The 22,438-nt window shown below is 46.5% G+C and overlaps 1 protein-coding gene across 2 annotated transcripts in view; it reads left to right on the top strand.

Moving 5' to 3' along the window:
* Positions 1–22,438, top strand: part of LOC140392612 (uncharacterized) — a 518,519-nt gene that overhangs the window by 478,071 nt on the left and 18,010 nt on the right. For both annotated transcript variants that reach the window (XM_072478033.1, XM_072478034.1), the window contains 7 exons: positions 7,613–7,744; positions 13,522–13,650; positions 13,889–14,017; positions 15,258–15,386; positions 16,145–16,273; positions 17,000–17,128; positions 20,941–21,069. In XM_072478033.1, the coding sequence (XP_072334134.1) occupies positions 7,613–7,744; positions 13,522–13,650; positions 13,889–14,017; positions 15,258–15,386; positions 16,145–16,273; positions 17,000–17,128; positions 20,941–21,069 (906 nt within the window). The remainder of the gene's footprint in view (positions 1–7,612; positions 7,745–13,521; positions 13,651–13,888; positions 14,018–15,257; positions 15,387–16,144; positions 16,274–16,999; positions 17,129–20,940; positions 21,070–22,438) is intronic.

Raw genomic sequence — 22,438 nt, 5'->3', positions numbered from 1 at the left:
CCAATCCTTTCTATCTATCCGAAGTCAATGAGTGCATAGTCATGCAGTGAATTCTATATTAAATTGCGTACTGTGCCTTTATAGAAGGATTCCAGGAAGCACCGCTAGGCCGTCATTCAGGAGCAAAGTAATATCCTCACAGGTATGGCTTCATCAGGGTGAGCATACACCTCTGGCGTCACACTGACACCCCTCTAGTAGACATTTCAAATGTCACTGAGTGGAACCTACTTCAATCATTCAACGCCATTGTTATGTATCAGAGTAACATCATTGGCCGGTGTAATGTCACGTGTTATGCAATAACCTCATCGGAGCATTTCGGGGGCTTTTGTGGTGTTCACCATTGTACCTGTTTGAGCCCCATCTTGTAAATAAACCCCTTGCACTATGTTACACAAACTCAACGGGTGTTGGGGGAGTCATGTTAGTCAAGGGGAGGCAAAGGGATAAATGATGAACTGTTTGCAATTTGGTTGTATCTTTGGATGACTATGTGATTTGTTGATTGTGTTTGGAATAAAATATATTTTTAAAAAACGAATTAAGCCATCCAAAGAAAATTGTTGACTAAGGGTACATTAACCCTGAAATATGCTATAGAAATCGCAACGTCTATGGAACTTTCTGTGAGAGAAGCTTCGCTGATTGGAGTTTGAGCTAAATTCCACAACATGGAATCTGTGAGAAGCGGGTCCACCGAGAATCTACCAGGTCATCGCTGCAGCCAAGTGGGACATATGGCTGGAGATTGTTGGAGAACAAATGCAAAAATTGTGGTAAAGTTGATCACATTACCAAGGCGGGTTCGTCACGCCAACCTCCACCAGCACAAAGGAAGTGTACCAAGGGAAATACTGCAAAGTCTACACAGCGAGGTTGCCAGTTAATTGATCCAACTGAAGACTCACCGAATACCAAAGTGTCAAGTCAGCTTAAGGAATGTGAGCTCGGCCTTTTAGCCGTACAAGGAGAGCAACAACAACATTGGGCATTAATCTTGTTGGCACATGATTATGCCATTGAATATCGAGGTCTGAACAGCATGTGAACGCGGACGCTTTGTCTAGACTGCCGCTGTAAGAACAACAAGACCAAAAAGATAAGCATGAATCTGAGAACACTTCAATGACATTTTCTATCTATCCCGTGGAAAGAATGTTCGGGTAATGTTTTCTCAGGTGTGAAAATTCACCCAAACAGATCCTGTTGTAGGGAAGGTGTTGGACACGATTCAAAAAGGCACTCTAACAGAAGAGATCAGAGAGAATGCAGACCTTAAACTCTATCTTACCAGGCATCTTGAGTTGACAGTACAAAATGGAGTATGGGGGTTATTAGAGTAATCATTCCGTTAAATGTACAAAGTAGAATCCTGGAACAGCTGCACGATGGCCATCCCAGTGTAGTTAGAATGAAACAGCTGGTGAGAAGTTTATTTTGGTGGCCTGGGTTGGATGCCCACATCGAGGAGAAGGTGGAGTTATGCCAATCCTGCGCTGCATTGAGTAATGTACCTCCACTACAACCTTTGCATCCATGGGAATGGTCTACCGTCCATGGCAAAAAATCCATGTTGATCATGCGGGACTAGTCGAAGGTCACAAGCTTCTGGTCATGGTTCACGCGCATTTGAAGTGGCTGGAGGTTGCCATTATGAAATCAACAACTACAGAATAGACCATAGAAAGGCTTGATGAGGTATTTGTAAGATTCAGCTGATCTGAACAACTCGTGAGCGATAACAGTACTCAATTCACATCAGCTGGGTTTGAACGCTACCCGAAGGGGTGTGGCACCTGCCATGTCAATCTGCTTCCTACCATCCAGCTACCAACAGCTCAGCTGAACGTTTCATACAATCGCTCAAGCAATGCAGTGAAGGTTTCTGGGGGATAAAGGCTCTCTACCTAAACGTGTCGAATGACATACAGAAACACTGCACATTCAACAACACAAAGCTCACCAGCTATACTGATGTTCAAAGGGGAACTACGCACACAATTCAACCTTTTGACTCCCCCTTCAATGTCAGAAATAGTCAAGCAACAACATCAGATGTAAGTGGCTAGAAGGGAACAACAATCCAAAAGCAGAGTTTTTGACCGTGGGGAACGTGTTCTTCTGAGAAATTACACATCAGGCGATAAATGGACTCCAGCAATTGTATTCGCCAAAACGGGTCCGATTTTATATACCGTACAGTCTGATGATGAACGCATTTGGCGTTGGCACGCTGACCAATTATTGTCTGCACGTAGTGAGAGTACAGAATCTGAACCAGGGGTGCAATTCTCCGTAATTGGCGCGATGTCCGCCGACTGGTGCCAAAAACGGCGCAAATCAGTCCGGCATCGCGCCGCCCCAAAGGTGCGGAATCCTCCGCATCTTGAGGGGCTGAGCCCTAACCTTGAGGGGCTAGGCCCGCGCCGGACTGATTTCCGCCCCGCCAGCTGGCGGGAAAGGTCTTTGGTGCCCCGCCAGCTGGCGCAAAACTGACTTTGCCGGGTGGCGCATGCGCGGGAGCGTTAGCGGCCACTCACGGCATCCCCGCGCATGCGCAGTGGAGGGGGTCTCTTCCGCCTCCGCCATGGTGGAGACCGTGGCGAAGGCGGAAGGAAAAGAGTGCCCCCACGGCACAGGCCCGCCCGCGGTTCGGTGGGCCCCGATCGCGGGCCAGGCCACTGTTGGGGCACCCCCCGGGGCCAGATCGCCTCGCGCCCCCCCAGGACCCCGGAGCCCGCCCGCGCCGTCTTGTCCCGCCGGTAAGAGAGGTGGTTTAATCCACGCCGGCGAGACAGGCATTCCAGCAGCGGTACTTCGGCCCATCCAGGCCGGAGAATCGCCGGGGGGGGGGCCCGCCAACTGGCACGCCGCGATTCCCGCCCCCGCCAAATATCCGGTGCCGGGGAATTCGGCAACCGGCGGGGGCGGGATTCACGCCAGCCCCTGGTGATTCTCCGACCCGGCGGGGGGGTCGGAGAATCTCGCCCCAGATGTTTTCACCACAGAGAGTATGGACAGTGACCTGCCCAACTTGAGGATGACAACTGCCAAAGTTGCAGAATAGTTGTGACAGAATCAGCCACACAACCAGAGACAGTTCCTTAGTTGGTTTCACCAGATGTAACACTGACCAGTGTACAGGAAGATATTCCTAGTACCTCCAAGAGCCAAGTTTTTGAACGTCATGTTCTGCCAAAACAAGACAGATGTCCACCCAAGAGATTGTCTTACTAATATACATATGTATCCGTAACATAACAATGTTAGTTATGGCATAATGTGTTGGATCTGTATTAAAATGATTAAGTAAAAATGCTGGAGACACTAAAGAAATAAAGAGGGAGTGGTGTTATGTATCAGATGGTGTAATGTCACGTGTTACACAATGACATCATTGGGGCATTTTGCGGACTTTCGGGGAGTTCACATTTATACCTGTTTGAGCAGCATCCTGTAAGTAAACCCCTTGCACTATGTTATACAAACTTGACGTGTGCCTCCTCTGATTCTTTCTCTTTGCGGCTATAACAAAGAATATAACAGTCATGCATGGAGCGAGTGCGAACTAAGAAAGGAGTAATGTTCAGTTTTAAGCGCAAAGATGAAAACAAACTGCAGGGAGGCATGAAAGGTTACGGTGGCTGACAGTGACTTCTGCTGTTCCCAAAAACTCACTGTCTTAAATAAACGCCATTGCAAGGTACACTTGGGAGAAAGGATTCTAACGTTGGTCATGACAAATATATGTTACATCCACAAACTACAGACTTCAGTGCATCACTAACCTTGATGAACAATTCTCCTGAGGTCAAATCATGTCTGACTGAGAGCCAAAGGTCACAGGTGTATTGAACAGCTATAATTTTCACAAATGAGATGCCTTTGTTCATTTTGAAGATGTGGAAATAAAGGCGAATCACTGTGATGAGATTGAGTGAGTTAATGGAACTGAGGACTCAGATGGGAGATAGTTCGGGGGATACATTTTGGACCCTTGAATGAACCTGGCTTCTCATATATTGATTAGCCATTGAATACCTGAGACTTGGAGAGGAATAAATGTGAGGTTTATTAACAATAGTCAACAGTATATACAGTGAATGAACACCTGTGCCACCATTGTGCATTCAAAACTTTTGTATTTTTCTAACTCTAATGCTAACTCTAGGTGCAGCCCCAGCATCCGCAGCAGAGATGGAGGCAGCCTGCTGACTGCTATGCCGTGTTTTCCAAGACAACATTGGCAGGTATCCGTTTGTGGCTCGAGGCTTACGATGGGCCTCCTCGGCCTGACCTGCTGAAGTTGATGGGACCACTGGCAGAGGGGACTTGGAGCAGCAGGATGCCCTTGGCGTACCCTAGGTGGATGCCCCTAGGGTGTCTGGCTGGCACTTCTCCTACATTTGGGTGCCTGACTGCCCCTTCTCGACTCTTTGAGGAGAAGGGACATTGGGAAGGAGGTCGAGGTACCCCCTCCCCTTCTTGCCCAGCCATTGCTGGAATCCACCCATTGCTAAAGCAATGTTGTGCAGGTCCAAGTGCAAATCTAATAGAAACTGCTGGATCTGGGTCTCCAAAGTGACTAACCCTGTTCCCAAGGTGATTTTAATGTGCTTGCATGTCAGATCTACAGCATCAGAGAAAACATGGATGGACCAATCCATCCTTTGCTCCAGTCTGGTGACAGCTTCTGACAACCCTGCCTGATGATCCCCTGCCTGTCTCTGCAACTCCAACATTTCTCTCAGGCTCAATTCCAGAGGCTTGTCATCAGATTTGAACTCAGCAGGAGCCTGGTCTCCAGCAATCCTCCGGATATCAGAGCCTTCGGCTGCCACTGCCTCCGCCTGCCATGGACTAGTGTCAGTGAGGTGATCTCCGGACTGTAAACCCAAGTCTACTCTAGAACTAAGTCCCATCAAGGTGAGAGTATCCATGCTGGCGGAGGGTGCAGGTGAACGCAATGACAGATCTTCATCAGACGGGTGTTCAGCGTCCTCCTCTGAGCTGGTATGGGGGCTGGGGCTAAGGCGCTTGCTTGAACTCTTCTTCCGCCTTTTCTTGCTGGCAGCTGGAAGGGAGAGAAGAGATCATTAGTGATTGACGAGGCAGGCTCCAACATCTTAGGTCACTCACAGTCACTGTCTGCATGTGGCCGATGTATACTGACTGGATCATCATAAGAAGGGAGGTGCTAATCTTGCCTTCCGGGCAGGAACGGTGTCTGTCCCTTCCAGCAAGCTCTGCTGTCTGCTCATCGTGGGTGGAGAGTGTACCCAACTGGAGTCTCCCTTCCAGGCTTGGCTCTCTCCCTTCTGCTGTTGGTGACCTTGCCCTCCATAAAGATAAATAGATTGACAATGAACACAATGAATGAAAGAGCAGTTTGGGAGGGTGCATGCCTGTTATATTTGCTGATTCCACTCCAAAAAAGGATTACAATGTTGTTTGTGGAAGAACCTACATGAGATGGTGAGCTTAAGGTGGCTAGCAAACAATCAGTGGTAATTACCCATCTGCTGGTAGTGTGCGACATCCCTGTGGACTTTAACCCTTAGGCTTCCTGATGCTCTTACGAGTGTGTGAGTTTGGAGTGAGTAGGTGTTTCGCTTACCCTGCCAGAGCGCATCAGATCATTCACCCCTTTCCTGCACTGCAGGTTCTTTTTTGGTGGCCACGGGCATTGATCTCCCTGACCACCTCCCATCAGACAGGTATGGTCAGGTTAATGGACCTCCTGCACCCATCCGGAGAAAAGAGGACTCCCACCTTTCCTTTATGGCTTGGCGGAGAATCCCCAGGGAGGCCTCGCTGAACCATGGAGCAGAGGGTTTAATTCTTCCTTGAGAACCAGAATGAAACAACATACCTGGGCTGCATTGAGTGAATGTCTGTGCGGATGCTGTTTAAATATGGTCCCAGGACCTTTGACCCCTTGAGGTAATGGCAGGGTAGACAAATCCATGCCTCCCCCCCCCCCGCCCCCCTCCTCCCGCGATTAGACTCAACAAAGTCCTCAATGATATATAATTAATGAGCTGAAAAGTGGAAGATCATGTGGATTAATCCGACCTGATAACCATTAGGAATGACGCCAACGTTGCCACCGGCCACTCACTAGTCTACAGAATGGAAAATTCTGCCCTCTGTTTCAATATTGGTAGAAGGGTGTGACTAATTGAGGTTGACAAGTATTTACGGTTTGGCTCCGAGTCAACTTGTTTAATTGATAAATCAAATGTACTTGAACTTCACCAAGATTCCCAGTCTCTTACCAAACATCAGCTCCCACGCATCACGTTCAAGTATTACTTAGAAACCAAGGAGAAAGATCAAGGTCCATTGTGTAGGAGGACAAGATAGAAAAGAGAAAACAAGGAGAAATGTCTTTGAGTGTGTGCATCTTTACCAAGACATATCACGAGAAACTACGCAGAGACTACAGGTTGGAAAGGGAGATGGTTTCAACCTCTCACCAATGTGTTGGCTCTGTCAGCAAAACTATAAAGTATACCATAGGCCATTTTGGTACTCTATTTATTGCCCATCCCGAATTACCCGTCTCCTTGAACTGCTCTAATCTCTGTGATGATGGTGCTCCTACCATGGTGTTAGGTAGGGACTTCTAGGATTTTTACCCAATGATAAGGAAGGAATAGTGTTATATATCTCAGGCTAGTGTTTGGTGAGAAGAACTCAGAGTTGATGGTGTTTCCATGACACCATGGGATTGGGAGGTGCTATGGAAGTAGCTAGAGTGTGTTCCTACAGATTGTGTGCTAAAAGCGAAAAGGGTGGATATTGATCCCAGAAGCAGGACGTCAGTCAATCAACCTGCTCGTGGATGGCATTGAGATCCTTGAGCATTGATATAGCTTCTCCCATCCAGATGAATGGTGAGTGTTCCATCATACACCTGACTTGAAGGGGTCCAAGAGAATGCAGAATATTCAGCCTCTGCCCTGCTTTTGTACCACAGCATTGCTGTGGTTAGTTCAGTTGAGGTTCTGGTCAATAGTAACCACCAAAGTGCTGATGTTAAGGTACTTGAAATGGTTAGTAAATAACCATTAGGGCCTGCCACAAATCTCCTCAGTGTATTGGCTGTGGTGATATGCATCACTGTAAATACACAAGGGGTTAATGTAGGTACACTGCAACTAGATAAACACTAGAGGGAGCACCAGAGACATCATGACACACAGACAGTCAACCAATAGGTCAGTAAGATAGGACACGACCAATGGGCAGTCAAGACAGACCCAGAGGTGACACTACCACAAGGGGGCTACCCATATAAAAGGACACATACTCTTCCTCTTTCTATAGGCGACACTCAGCGAGACAGGGGCAGATCAGGGAAGCATCACACCCACCGCATGGATTAGAGCAGACTGGTTAGTTAGATTGAGTTACTAAAATTAGATTAGCAGGAGAGTCGAACCCAAGTAGGAGAATTGTTAACTGTTCAATAAATGTGTTAAACCTATCGCCATGTCTGAACCTTCCTTTGTCAGAGTATACATCAAGGAAGCAGCTTATGCTACGTGAAGAAGCATAACACAACATTGGCCAAGGAATTAATCCTTGTATTGTTTCTTTCAAGCCTGTGATGCCGGCCGATGGGGTCCAGACTGTGTGAACATCTGTGATTGCAGGAACAGCGACGGGAGCTGCAATAGTGTCACAGGACAGTGCATCTGTGAGGCAGGTTTTACTGCTCAGCGCTGTGATGAGGGTAAGTATTTTTTAGAAGTGCGAGGCCGGTGGTCACTTAATGAACTTGCCCTCCCAGAAGTGAGCACCTCATTACTAGAGCAAGTACCAGGAATCCAGACCCACATGATTTTTGGTTTTAACAGATGTATCTTTGATTGGGAGCATGCTCCAGATGGAGCATGCAGTGACCTTGTTTGTGTGCCTGCAAAACAATGTGCAGAAACTTATCAATAACAGTTTATCCCTCAACCAACAACATCACAAAAGCAGCCTCACCTACAATATCATTTTTCTCCTTAATCTTCCCAGGACCTTGCTGTCTTCAAATTGGATTACCCTACATTACAACTGTAACTCTTTGGCTGTAAATCACTTCAAGGTGACCTGAGGTTATAACAGATGCAAGCTCCTTCTTTCTTATAGCATTTAATATTTAAATATTTTTCCGAAATAACAATAGTCACTGAACCCCAAAAGTAATGACTTGTTTGAGGTACTTTCAATGTTGTGATGAGGTGGTTAAAAAAATGTTTAAAATATTTTTATTCAAGCCATTTGTTTGTTCATTACAACAAACAAACCCCCCAATAATACAACCCCAACTCCATCCTATCCCTAAATTACACCCAACCCAACCCCCTGAACCCCTTCCCCCCATTAAAAAAACAAAACCTTAGCGCACCCTTCACCCAACTAAGAAGACAAACCCCTCCCCTCCCCCTAACAGCTGACAGTAACCAACTCCCCACAAAAGGAGATGAAAGGCTGCCACCTCGAGTAGAACCTTTCCACCGACCCCCTCAAGGTATATATGTGCGGCCGTGGGTTTCCTCCGGGTGCTCTGGTTTCCTCCCACAGTCCAAAGATGTGCAGGTTAGGTGGATTGGCCATGATAAATTGCCCTTAGTGTCCAAAATTGCCCTTAGTGTTGGGTGGAGGTGTTGACCTTGGGTAGGGTGCTCTTTCCAAGAGCCGGTGCAGACTCGATGGGCCGAATGGCCTCCTTCTGCACTGTAAATTCTATGATAATCTATGATTAATCTAGGACAAGGTTCGGCACAACATAGTGGGCCGAAGGGCCTGTTCTGTGCTGTATTTTTCTATGTTCTATATATAGGGAGGTGGTGGCACTGTGGCATTGTTGCTGGACTAGTAAACCAGAAACCCAGAGTAATGCTCCAGGGATCCAGGTTCGAATCCCGCCACTGCAGATGGTGAAATTTGAATTCATAAATATCTGGAATTAAAAGTTTAATGATGACCATGAAACCATTGTCGATTGTCATAAAAACCCAACTGGTTCACAAATGTCCTTTGGGGAAGGAAATCTGCCATTCTTACCTGGTCTGGCCTACATATGGTTGACTCTTAACTGTCCCCTCAAGGGCAATTAAGAATGGTCAATAAATGCTGGCACAGCCTGCGACGCCCACGTCCCATGAGCGAATAAAAAAATACTTATACTTCTCCAGGCCTAGAAATTCCATCAAATCACCCAAACAGAACTCGCCTCGAGGTTATTAGTGACTTTGTCACTGTCTGCAGCCCTGGCGATCCAGACACTCCAAAGGTGGTTACCAATTGGCATCGCTCCTGCTGAATGCCCCAAATCCCTGATAACGAATCAAAATAGGGGACCCAGAAGCTTACGATTTAAGTCTAAGTGTTACTGTAACAATACACTACATACAGCAAACTGAATACATACCAAGATTTACCAGAAATTGTATTGCAGAATTATATTAATTTTACAGCACGGAAGCAGGCCATTTGTCCCAGTGTTTGAGCTCTTAACAACCTTACCTCATCTCACTGTGGGCCGATGTATCCTTCTATTTTTTTTTTCGTCATGAACTTATCTAGCTTCCCTTTAACATGCCTCTTTGCTATTAATTTCAACCACGTCATGTGGTAGCAAGTTCCATATGCTCACCATTCTCCGTGAGTCAAGGTTTCTCCTGAATTCCTTCCTGGAAATCTCATGAGCCATCTTATGTTTATAATTCCCTAATTTTGGATTTGCCACCAGTGGAAACCTTCTTTTGTGTGCTTAACCTAACACAAACGTAATGATCCGTATCAGGACCCTTCCTAGTTTTCTTCTTTTTATACAGAAAAGACCTCCAGCAAGTTGAGCATTGCTTCAGTTTTGGTGATTGTGCTGTATTTGGAATTGCAGTCATGTCGATGTTGTTGTGCCCTGATCTGGTTAATCTCATTCAATCTGTGATGTTGGGTTGTTTTCCTTATCAAAATCATAGTTTGGGTATAAAATAGTTCACATCTGGCAGAGATTTAACGTGCAATCGGTCCCAGTGAGCTTGTTTGGCCCAGCACTGTGGCACTTAAAGGTACATCTTTTGATGCCAAATTCAACAAAGAGCAAGTCAAGTGGTGAGAGAGGAAGACTAATGAAAATCTTTGCAACTGTAGTACTTTAAATAGTCCTCTTAAAAAATCCTCTAGAGCTTTCAAAGCGCTGATAAATATCTCCAAACATCTGCAACACTGGATTCCAATGATGACTGCTATAAATAATAATTAATATTGGTATATCGGGACCTTGTGTGTGCAGAGAAGAGGCCCCTAGGTCAGTCTCTAAGTGAAATAAGGTTGCCTACATAGCATAATTGTTTTTATTTTTAGTTCGAAGTGATGACCTTGGGGATGTAATGGGAAATGGAGATGCAGTTGTAGACTCCTGTGCAACTTACAATTCGATTGATGAAATACGTCCATTTAGCAATGGTTTAATGGTTTAGCAGTAGATGACCCAGTCAGATCCAAACTCAGGGAGTCTTGTCAGTTTACAAAGAGAAGGGAGAGGAGCTTCTGATAGTCAAAAAACATGTAGGATGCTAGCAGGAGAGTAAAATATTAGAATGCTGCAAATCTGAAATAAAAACAGAATATGCTGGCAGACCTGTTGAGTGACTCCAGCAATGCCTGTTTTCATCATGCGGGATACTGGTGCTGGAGCACAAAGAAACCTGGGTGAAAACTGAGGCCCATTGTACAGGACAATGCCAAGTTTGAATAAAGGAACTTGAATCTTTATAGCTTGTGTCATGGACTCAGGACACCTCAATGAAATACTCTCAGTCAATGAAGTGCTTTATGAAATGCGTTTAATGTTTTGGAGACAAATATGAAAGCCTGTTTGTGCACAGTGTAGATAAAGATAAACTATTTACACTGGTTGGAGATCCTTAAACTAGGGGGCATAATCTAAAAATTAGGGCTAGACTGTTTAGGGGAGATGTTAGGAAGCACTACTTCACTCAAAAGGTAGCCATGATGTGGAGATGCCGGTGTTGGAGTGGGGTGAGCACAGTAAGAAGTCTTGTAACACCAGGTTAAAGTCCAACAGGTTTGTTTCAAATCACTAGTTTTCGGAGCACTGCTCCTTCCTCAGGTGAATGAAGAGGTATGTTCCAGAAACATATATATAGACAAAGTCAAAGATGCCAGACAATGCTTTGAATGCGAGAATTTGCAGGTAATTAAGTCTTTACAGATCCAGATAGAGGGGTAACCCCAGGTTAAAGAAGTGTGAAATGTCTCAAGCCAGGACAGTTGGTAGGATTTTGCAAGCCCAGGCCAGATGGTGGGGGATGAATGTAATGCAACATGAATCCAAGGTCCCGGTTGAGGCCGTACTCATGTGTGCGGAACTTGGCTATAAGTTTCTGCTCGGCGATTCTGCGTCCTGAAGGCCGCCTTGGAGAACGCTTACCCGGAGATCAGAGGCTGAATGCCCTTGACTGCTGAAGTGTTCCCTGACTGGAAGGGAACATCCCTGCCTGGCAATTGTCGCGCGATGTCTGTTCATCCGTTGTCGCAGCGTCTGCATGGTGACATCTTGCCAAAGTCATCCCCACACCCCCACTACTTGCCTTCAAACAACCGTGCAACCTCAAACAAACCATTGTTTGCAGCAAACTACCCAGCCTTCAGAACAGTGACCACGACACCACACACCCCTGCCATGGCAATCTCTGCAAGACGTGCCAGATCATCGACATGGATACCACCATTACACGTGAGAACACCACCCACCAGGTACGCGGTACCATACTCGTGCGACTCGGCCAACGTTGCTTAACTCATACGCTGCAGGATAGGATGTCCCGAAGCGTGATATATTGGCGAGACCATGCAGACGCTGTGACAACGAATGAACGGACATCGCGTGACAATCGCCAGGCAGGAATGTTCCCTTCCAGTCAGGGAACACTACAGCAATCAAGGGCATTCAGCCCCTGATCTCCAGGTAAGCGTTCTCCAAGGCGGCCTTCAGGGCACGTGACAACGCAAAATCGCCGAGCAGAAACTTATAGCCAAGTTCCGCACACATGAGTTCAGCCTCAACCGGGACCTGGGATTCATGTCGCATTACATTTATCCCCCACCATCTGGCCTGCGAAATCCTACCAACTGTCCTGGCTTGACACAATTCACACTTCTTTAACCTGGGGTTATCTCTATCTCTGGATCTGAAAAGACTTAATTACCCGCAAATGCTCGCCTTCCAAGCATTGTCTGGCATCTTTGACTTTGTCTGTATATATATTTCTGGAACATACCTCTTCATTCACTTGAGGAAGGAGCAATGCTCCGAAAGCTAGTGATTTGAAACAAACCTGTTGGACTTTAAAGTCTTACAACACTTTGGTGTTGTAAGACTTCTTACTATGCTCACTCAAACGGTAGCCATGATCTGGAGATGCCGGCGTTGGACTTGTAACCTGGTGTTGTAAGACTTCTTACTGCACTCAAAAGGTGGTAGAGGTTTGGAACTGTCTCCCACAAACAGCAGTTGTAGCTAGGTCAGTTGTTAATTTTAAATCTGAGATAGATAGATTTTTGATAAGCAAATATGTTAAGGGATAGGGATCAGAAGCAGGTGTATGGAGTTAGGTCACAGATCAGCCATGATCTCATTGACTGACGGGACAGGCTCAAGGGGCTGAATGGCCCACTCCTGTTCCTATGTTCCCAACTCTCTGCTCTGGTTTTCATAGTGCCATGTTAATCCCTTCACAACAAATGCGTTGCATCCATAAAACAGCGCCTTCCACAACAGAAGGCTCCCCCCAGGACTGCAGTGCCAGGCTGCACATCCGGTCTCTGGAGTGGGGCTCGAAACCGCATGAGGTGTTACGCAACCTGGTCAAGACTGACGCTTAATGGAGAAGCGAGGTAACCATGTTAGATCCAGTCTCTCGTTAACCGTTGGGGCTGGGATCTCTCATCCACATTCCAATGATACCTGGTTGGATACATTAAAATTAAATTCAAATTTTAAGAAATATGTCATCCAACACTAATTCTTTAATGTCATCCGTAGGAACACTGGAAGAGTGAACACAGAATAATTAACTCAGTGAGCTTAAGTGTTTTGCCTGCTCATACTCTTTAAAAACTTCTTCAGATAGTGACAAACGCTGCAGCATGCTTTCCAACGCTTTTGCAGTCATCCTTCCACACCCTCTCCAGGAAACATATCCCGCATAATTACAATGAGCTTAGGACAGAAACTCACAAACGTGCACCAATTCTGCTAATATCTTGACAGGTGCCTCTGTCCCAGAGCATCCCCAGTTAGATTATCTCAGTCGCATGTTCTAACCCAATTACAGAGTCTAGGCGTAATCTTAACCTGATTACAGTGCCTCAGGCTTAAACCTAACATGATTAGAGTGCCTTGATCGGGCCTCTCCTAACCTAGTTCCAGTGCCTCAGGCCTAACCCAGTTACAGAACCCTCAGGCCTTCTTTTTCTCTCTTTGCTCAGAGTGCCCTGAAGGTAATTATGGAGCAGGCTGCCGCTACAGATGTCAGTGTGAGAATGGAGCTGCTTGTGATCACGTGAGTGGAGCGTGTAATTGTACCGCAGGTTGGCTTGGAATGTTCTGTGAACGAGGTACGTTGCATTTGTGGTAGTTTTTTTTCTGGTATAGTGATTGCAAATGAAAATATGCAGACTTTGCAGGGGTGAAGTAATTAAAAGGGAAAAGTTATTGCACGCACCATGCCTTTTGTGAATTACAACCTGTCATGTCTCAACCTAATGGATTAGGTTAAAATGTTCCTTACGTTTCTATGGACACCGGTACAAATGGACTGGTGAGCTTGCTGATCTACGAATGCTTATTTCCCAGCTTGCCCAGATGGGTTTTATGGCATGGAATGTCGTCAGATGTGTGATTGCTACAACGGTGGACACTGTAATCACGTGACGGGATCCTGCGCATGCCTTCCGGGCTGGATTGGACTGAGCTGCAATCAGTGTGAGTTCACCAAATTGCAGTTTTCACATTTTTATTTTATTCAGAATCTTGCTGAGGTTAAGGCGCTTGCTGTCCATGAACCTTGCTTTCTGTTACTATGATCTCTTGTCACATACACTTTTCCTCCAACATTTGCCATTATAATTGCTCTGTCAACATTTTCTGTTTAATTGTGCCATGCTGACTGTCACAATATGGTTAAACGCTCTTGGCAACTTGATTGTTGTGCTGTTGTTCCCGATCCAACAAAGCAAATCCTCAGCACGGCAATAATCTCAGAGTCCGCTTTAACTCCAGCGGTATTGGATTGGTTGGCAGACAGGAACTGGTCATTAATTAGACCACCTGACTGGTCCTAAATCAATGTATTTTTCCAGCTTTCTCCACTCAAGACTGATTCTGATTGATATCCAGTTCTAGGGGTGCTGGAGGTACTCTGATATCCCTTCCAATCTGTCATTCTACAGATATGAGCCTAAACAGTGAGTTGGTAACAGATTATTTCAGTACGACGGCATCATTGACAAGTTGAACCCTGACCTCGCCCACAGCCCATCCCTGAACTATTTCCAAACTCATATTGGAATTGGAAGGAGATCCCAGTTGCTCTGGAAGGTTGGAGAAATATGAGGACACTTCTGAGGGCAGTTAAGAATCAGCAAATGTGGGAGCGACTCACTAGCGGACCCAGATCGGATGATCAGGATGTCAGATTTCCTTCTCCAAATGAGATCAGTGAACCACTTGGGTTTTTACAACAAATTCATGCTCAATTTTACTGACACCACCTTATTATTTCCTGGTTTTATGAACTGAATTCAAATTGCCAAACTGTCATTGTGGCATTCAAACTTACATTCTCTGGATTACTAATAGCCCAGTAACATGCCCTTTGCTCCACCTCATTATCTCTACCGACATATATCCAGTTTGAATCACTCCACCATTGGCCATTATGTTTTCCATGAGGCCCTAAGTGATGGAGTTCTCTTCCTAAAGCTCTACCTCTTCTTAAAATCTACCTCTTTGAATAAACCTTTGGTCACCTGCCCTAATATCTCCTTTGTGATTTGGTGTCAAATTTTGTTTGGTAGTCAATCCTGAGAAATGCCTTTGTGATATTTGTTATTATGTTAAAGTTGCTGTGTAAAAACAGGTTGAATTGTTGTTAAGCTGAGCTAAGGTTTTGTGCGCTCAAAGTAGATTTTTATCCCTTCGTGTTGTTTCCCGGTTTGTGCAGCGTGCCAGGGGCAATCATTCGGGGAGAACTGCAGCCAGTCTTGTCATTGCAAAAATGGTGCCCGCTGTGATCATGTGACCGGTCAGTGCAGCTGCGCTCCTGGCTGGACGGGAGCCACATGCCAGAGAGGTACGTCTTGCCTTATACTAAATCCATCCAGCCACCATCTTGTGAAATTGGTCATAATAAACACAGGCACGCTGCAGGAAAGTGAACTTGTGTTTTCTGTGGCTTTCTCTGTGGCCTCCTGTAGGCTGTATGTTATGGAGTCTGTGTCGAGTTGGTCTGTGTGTGTGTGTCAGCTTTTGTAGGCTTCGCGGTTCAATGAGAGGTGCTCTGTGACCAGGAGCCACCCACAACTAAATAGCTATAAAGTTCCACAGCTTCTCAGAGAGACACCCCTCTCTGAGAACCTACATCTCCCCTCCTCCTCTCCCCTTCCCTTTCACTTTCCTCTCACCTGCTTCCCCATCATTGCCTTCCCTGCCTCCTCCTCTCCTCAATCCTCACCCACTCCTGCCTCCCCCTCCCCTCCACCATTCCTTGCTGCTGGCGTGTGTGGAATGAACCGTCAGGAAAGTATCAAGCGGAATTGACAATGCTACACTCAAACCCCACTGGTCACCTGTAACCCACAGATATGAACGTAATTCTCAAAGACCTCCCCTGCACGCGATGGCAGAGTTTCATAATTTACATGTACATGAAGTGCGACCTGTTTTGGGGCCTAACTGTGTACTTCAGTAACCCATTTCCTCGAATGTTGTGTCTGGGCCCAGTGATGTTCTTAGGATGTCTTGAGAGTTCACCAGTGTTAAATTGGGTGTGCAGCACCTTGGAAACAATCACAGCATCCAGATCTAATTGCCACTGTTTGTATTTCCCAGCATGTTCGGCTGGTTTCTATGGCGCCGGGTGTTTGCAAAGATGCATCTGTCGAAATGGTGGAACTTGTGATCACATGACTGGTCACTGCACATGCCCAGAAGGGTGGGCGGGAGTGGCATGCGAGCTGGGTAAGTACTGAAAACTAACGAGCATTGATGATTTTTGTTTGCCTGTTCAAAAAGTTTTATAAGATCATTGAATACTCAGAGGAAAGACAGATTTGCCGTTTTATAGTCCTAAAGTAAATTCACAGCCAATGTCAGGCATATGAAGTGTTCCAATTCCAATTCATTTCCTGCACCTGGTGGTGCGCTGAGGCAGACTTTCGCCATAGCTAATAATTCCTGGAACAGGTCATTAGTCTATTGCCAGAGGCTTATAGCTTGAGGGGCTCCTCTCCACATCAAGCATGGCTGACTAGGAATCTCTCCCGTCATTGGCGTGACTCATTAATGAGACTCAACTGCATTATGAACACATCTTCCTTGGCCATCAAGTGCTGGGGTGGGACCTGAACCCAGAGCCTTTGGCTCAGAGTCAGGGACACTATCACTGCGCCACAAAACCTCCTCATATGAACTGTAATCACAATTATAATGTAGCAGTAATTTCCAATGAGTTATGGCTGGATAATCTGATTATGGTGATATTGTTTGGTCAGGATGCTGAGAATATTGACATCTTTGAATAGTGCCAAGGGATCCTTTGCTCCCCCCTATAAGCTTTGATTTTTCTTGACAGGTGTAAATGTCGTGATTGCTTACTGGGTATTAATATTGGGCTGATTTGTGTTTATAGCCCTCAGTGCCTGACTAGCTTATCGATATATGGTAACCTGCTCTTGATTTCAACAGAGTGTGCCCCAGGAAAGTATGGGCTCGCCTGCCAACAACTGTGTGACTGCCTAAACGGGGGGCTGTGCGATCGGCAGAGTGGTCACTGTACCTGCCGGCCAGGATGGATAGGTGACAAATGTGAAATTTGTGAGTAAAATATATTTCCTTCAACCAGCGAGGGCACTTGTCAGTGCCTCCCGAACAACACTGTGTATGTACCTTACCTCACATGGGCTGACGTGGTTCAAGAAGGCAGCTCACCATCACCTTCTCAAGGACAGTTAGGGGTGAGCAGTAAATGCTGGCCTAACCAGCGATGCCCTCAGCCCAAAACTGAATAAAAAGGTCCCACCAACCAATCATTGCTTCATTCTGAGGCTATGGACACTGTTAGCAAGGCTGGCATTTATTGGCCGTCCCCACTTCCCTCTAAGGTGATTGTGGGCTTCCTTCTTTCTAACAGTTTGATACAACTGTGAATGGCCTGTTAGCCCACTTCAGAGAGCGGTTAAGAGCCAACCACATTGGTACAGACACGATGGGCCGAATGGCCCCGTTCTGCGCCATAACAATTCTGTGATTCGGTATGTGGATCTGGAGTCACATGTAAGTCGGACTAAGTAGGAATGATAGGTTTTGTTTCCTAAGGGAGACTGAACTAGTTGGATTTTTATAACATGGCCATTTTTACTGAATTCAAGTTCTCAAACGCCTGTCGTGAGATTAGAACTCACATTCCCTGGGTTGGTAGCCTAGTCCAATAATTTCAACAATTACATTTCCATTTTGTAAACAGATCTTCTGAATTCATGAAAGACTTGGTGTTATTTTCAGAATTAATTAAGTGAATTACAAATCTTGGGCGTCATTCTCCGACCCCCCGCCGGGTTGGAGAATCGCCGGGGGCTGCCGTGAATCCTGCCCCTGCCGGTTGCCGAAGTCTCCGGTACCGGATATTCGGCGGGGGCGGGAATCGGGACGCGCCGGTTGGCGGCCCCCCCCCCCTCGATTGTCCAGCCCGGATGGGCCGAAGTCCCGCCGGTAAATTGCCTGTCCCGCCGGCGTAAATTAAAGTACCTATTTACCGGCGGGACAAGGCGGCGCGAGCGGGCTCCGGGGTCCTGGGGGGGGCGCGGGGCGATCTGACCCCGGGGGGTGCCCCCACAGTGGCCTGGCCCGCGATCGGGGCGCACCGATCCGCGGGCGGGCCTGTGCCGTGGGGGCACTCTTTCCCTTCCGCCTCCGCCACGGTCTCCACCATGGCGGAGGCGGACGAGACTCTCCCCACTGCTCATGCGCAGGAAACTGTCAGCGGCCGCTGACGCTCCCGCGCATGCGCCGCCCCGACATGTAATTTCCACGCCAGCTGGCGGGGCAACAAAGGCCGTTTCCGCCAGCTGGCGGGGCGGAAATTCCTCCGGCGTCAGCCTAGCCCCTCAATGTTGGGGCTCGGCCCCCAAAGATGCGGAGCATTCCGCACCTTTGGGGCGGCGCGATGCCCGTCTGATTGGCGCCGTTTTGGGCGCCAGTCGGCGGACATTGCGCCGTTTCGGGAGAATTTCACCCCTTGCCTTTCTTTCTTTAAAAAATATTTTTATTCTCCTTTTTCACATTTTCTCCCAAATTTACACCCAACAATAAACAATAATCAGGAATGAATGTAATGTCAATCCCCATATAAATCACAATGATCCCACCAAACCCCAAACATTAGGCCGCATGTTAACATAAACAAATGACAACAAGGAATCAGGAATCACCCATAGTCACCATTAACACACACCGCCCCTCCCCCCAACCCTCCCAGCACCCCCCCAATGTTCGATGTGATCCAATTCTCGAAAGTGCATAATGAATAACAACCATGAATTGTAGAAATCTTGCCTTTCTTTGTGCTGTGGCTGTAGATGTTCCCAGACTTCCCGCTCTTGGCACTCCCGTACTCCCTCTTCCCCCTATTCTCGTGTTGAAATCAAAATTATTGCACCCTCTACGACTCTTTGCTCAACCTTTTTCAGTACCTCCAAGCTATGTGGGCTCTCACTTCACGTAGTCTTTGCTTCTTATGAGGGCTTTAAAAACCCAAGCTGTGTACGACCTCACCTCTACTTAACTGACATAGAATTTGCAGCACAGAAACAGGCCATTCAGCACATTTGGTGCTTACCGACGCTTATTCTTCACCTTCTTCGAATCAAATGACCACTTCCCACCTATCCCTGTATCCCTCTATTCCCTTTTCCCAAGTATTCCCTGAGATGCATCAATGCAATCGGCTTCAATTACTTCATACAGACACAAATTCCAGATTCTCACCATTCTCTGTATAAGAAAAAAAATCCTCCTCAATTCTCCATTTGCTCTGTGACAATCTTATTTTTAAGCCCTTTGTTCTGGGCTTACCCGCAATGGAACCATTTCTTCACATTCCTCCTATCGAATCACTTTAGAAGTTAAAAAACCCCAATCATATTTCCTTATGGCCTTTTATTTTCCAGAAACAAGGGGCGTGACCAAACCCAATTGGAGCCAAGTCCCCTGACGAGCATGTTATGCCGGGTGTTTCCTGGTTCCCGCAGGGCTGAGGAACACCACGCTATCTGTCGGGACTCTGATTCAATTTGGTGCCTCAGCAGGTACTCCCCACTGAGGCCGCACTTAGTCCCGTTTCCTACATTGAGGAGCTATACTCGCCAGAACTCCTCAGTGTAGGAGGAGGACAGGATGACATTTAAAAATGGCATCCCGATCTCCCACTGTTACTCCCAAACCCCCCACTCACCTATAAGAGGGTCCTCGGAGCCCCCCCCCACACACACCACACACACCACACCACAAATGCGCAGGGCAACCCAGCCCAATCCCTGGCACAAGAAAAATGCCATCCTGGCACCATGGCAGTATCCCTTACAACTGGTAGTGCCGCTGGGGCACCTTGGCAGTGCCAGCCTGGCACCATGGCAGTATCCCTTCCAGTTGGCAGTGCTACCCAGGCACCTTGGCAGTGCCAGCCTGGCACCCTGGCAGTGTCCCTTCCAGCTGGCAGTGCTACCTGGGCAGTGCCAGGATAGCACCCAGATGGTACTGCCAGGGTGCCATGCTGACATTGCCAGGGTGCCTGGCTGGCGCCAGCAATGCTAGGGTGCCTGGGTAGCACTGCCAACTGGAAGGGACACTGCCAGGGTGCCATGCTGACATTGCCAGGGTGCCTGGCTGGCGCCAGCAATGCCAGGGTGCCTGGGTAGCACCTGGGGACCTCTAATCTCCTAGGGGAGCCCCACGGGTGCCGTTCCATCTGGTCCCCATTTATGGAGACCAGCACTGAACGGTTTCCAGTCCGAGATCTCCAAGGGGTTAGATCCCAATGCCTGGGGTATATTGGGTTACTGTATATTAGGGTGAGCCGAGCTGTCTCTCTCTAATATGCAGATTTGCTAAACAGTGATCTTGCCTACAATAGGTGGGATTCAGATCATGATGTCTTGCAAGATCACATTAGATCTCACGAGACATGGCGAGATCCAGGAAGAGATCATGCCCAATAGCTCAGGTAGATATCAGTCAGATTTTATTGGTTATGTGGTTGTCCAGCAATCACAGTATAGATCATTAAATTGTACATTACACCAAGTTACATAAAAATGGCTGTCCGAATGTTTCATGTCAATACTTATGTTCAGCAGGAGCCTCCTCCCACTCTACTTTTCCTCACCTTTCAGAATATTCTTCTAATCCTGTCTCCTTAATGCATTTTTCTAACTTTCCCAGATATGTAATTTGCCTCAACTGTTCCATGTGGTTGAATCTTCCGCATGGTTAAAGAAGATTTTTGTGAATTCTTTACTGAATTAGTTAGTGACTGTGTTATTTTAAGGCCTATACATTTGGGTTCCAATACAACCTCCGTCTCTCTGTTTATTGTTGTGACTCTAACCCCTATCTGTTTCCCTGTGTGACAGCTTGCCCCAAGGGTACCTACGGAGAGCACTGTGAGGAACATTGCAACTGTGAGCATGGATCGTTGTGTCATCATGTGACAGGAAGCTGCCAATGCACTAAGGGATGGAGAGGGAGACAGTGTGAGAAAGGTCAGTGAAATGGTTGATGTGAGACCCATGTCCCAGAATTCAGCCTCACAACCTTGATTTTAAAACTCCGCCCTTCCTTCGTTTCACAATATAATAATAGACATTTAGATTAGGCTGGCCTGCCAGATGACCTTGTGGTAAAAGCCTGGCCAGTATAATAGTGATATGGGGTCATGGTTGACAATGGGTTTGAGGAGAAGGTGGATTGGTTCATTTATCTTCATGTCTGTTTGCTGTTCTGACAACTTCTCATGTTCAATAGAATCAGGAATGTGCCATTGTTACATCTTCCTTACCCAATAGTTCTTTCCCAGGACCTTGTACCTATTGAACTTCTTACTGTTGCAGTTCAGCTTCCACCACCACCACCCACCCCCCTGCCCAACACTGGTGATGTTCCCATTTAGATGGCAAATTCCAATGTCAAACTGAATCCCCTATAACTCAAAACCAATGTCATTGTTCTCCGTATTGCACAAGTTAGGATGCCCCAAATAGCAATTCACTGCCAAATGCGGTAAAACACTTACTGGAGAATACCATATCGAAAACAAAGAACAAAGTACTGCACAGGAACCTGTGCCAATCACGATGCCCTAACTAAAAACAAAACCTTGTGCCCTTAAAAGAACAAAGAAAAGTACAAAAGGTGGAAATCAACTTCCTGCCTGATTGGTGCCAACAGGTTAAAACTACTGGGTAAAATGTATTTATAGCAGAAATAATACACAGAAGCTAAAGGACCCAGCAAGGTATGAAAGTAACATCAAGCTTAAACAACTGAAACAGAATTAGTCTACATGAGGTTCCCCCATCAATGCTTCTTACAGTCTCTTCTTTGCAAACTCTAAAAAATATGGTTTCCAATGGTAACTCGCATGGAGACACTTTATCACCTCTCCCCATTGGTCCCTGTCACAGTTGATAGAGATATTGAGATTTTGGCCTGGAGTTATAAGGGTTAAAGACAAATGCAAACCTTCTAAAGATGATCCATAGTGTAAACACTTTACAACAAACCATTTATTAATGGTTCAGGAAACATGGTTCACACCTTTCCAATAATCTCCAAAACCTGCCTTGCCATCATAAATACATGGCAACTAAACACCATTATACCATGTGGAGTTCTCCAGTTGATAGCCAGATGAAGCAAAACTACAGTATGACCACCAAACAAAGGGTTATCATTCCAAGCTATCCCCTGAGACACCGCTAGGATGAGCTTTTTATTTTTATTTAGTTACTGTAACTGTCTGAAATCACGTACGTTAAAGGCAGAAGTCATTTTTTTTCCAGCACCCTCAATCTTACCTTACTGGTTTGAGTGACAGTGTTTAAAACCCCATTACATTAGGTGCGTAATTTG

The sequence above is a fragment of the Scyliorhinus torazame genome, chromosome 16, assembly GCF_047496885.1.
Source record: "Scyliorhinus torazame isolate Kashiwa2021f chromosome 16, sScyTor2.1, whole genome shotgun sequence".
Classification (NCBI taxonomy): Eukaryota; Metazoa; Chordata; class Chondrichthyes; order Carcharhiniformes; family Scyliorhinidae; genus Scyliorhinus; species Scyliorhinus torazame.
Note: the sequence above shows the minus strand (reverse complement) of the source record. Positions and strands in the feature narration are given on the sequence as shown.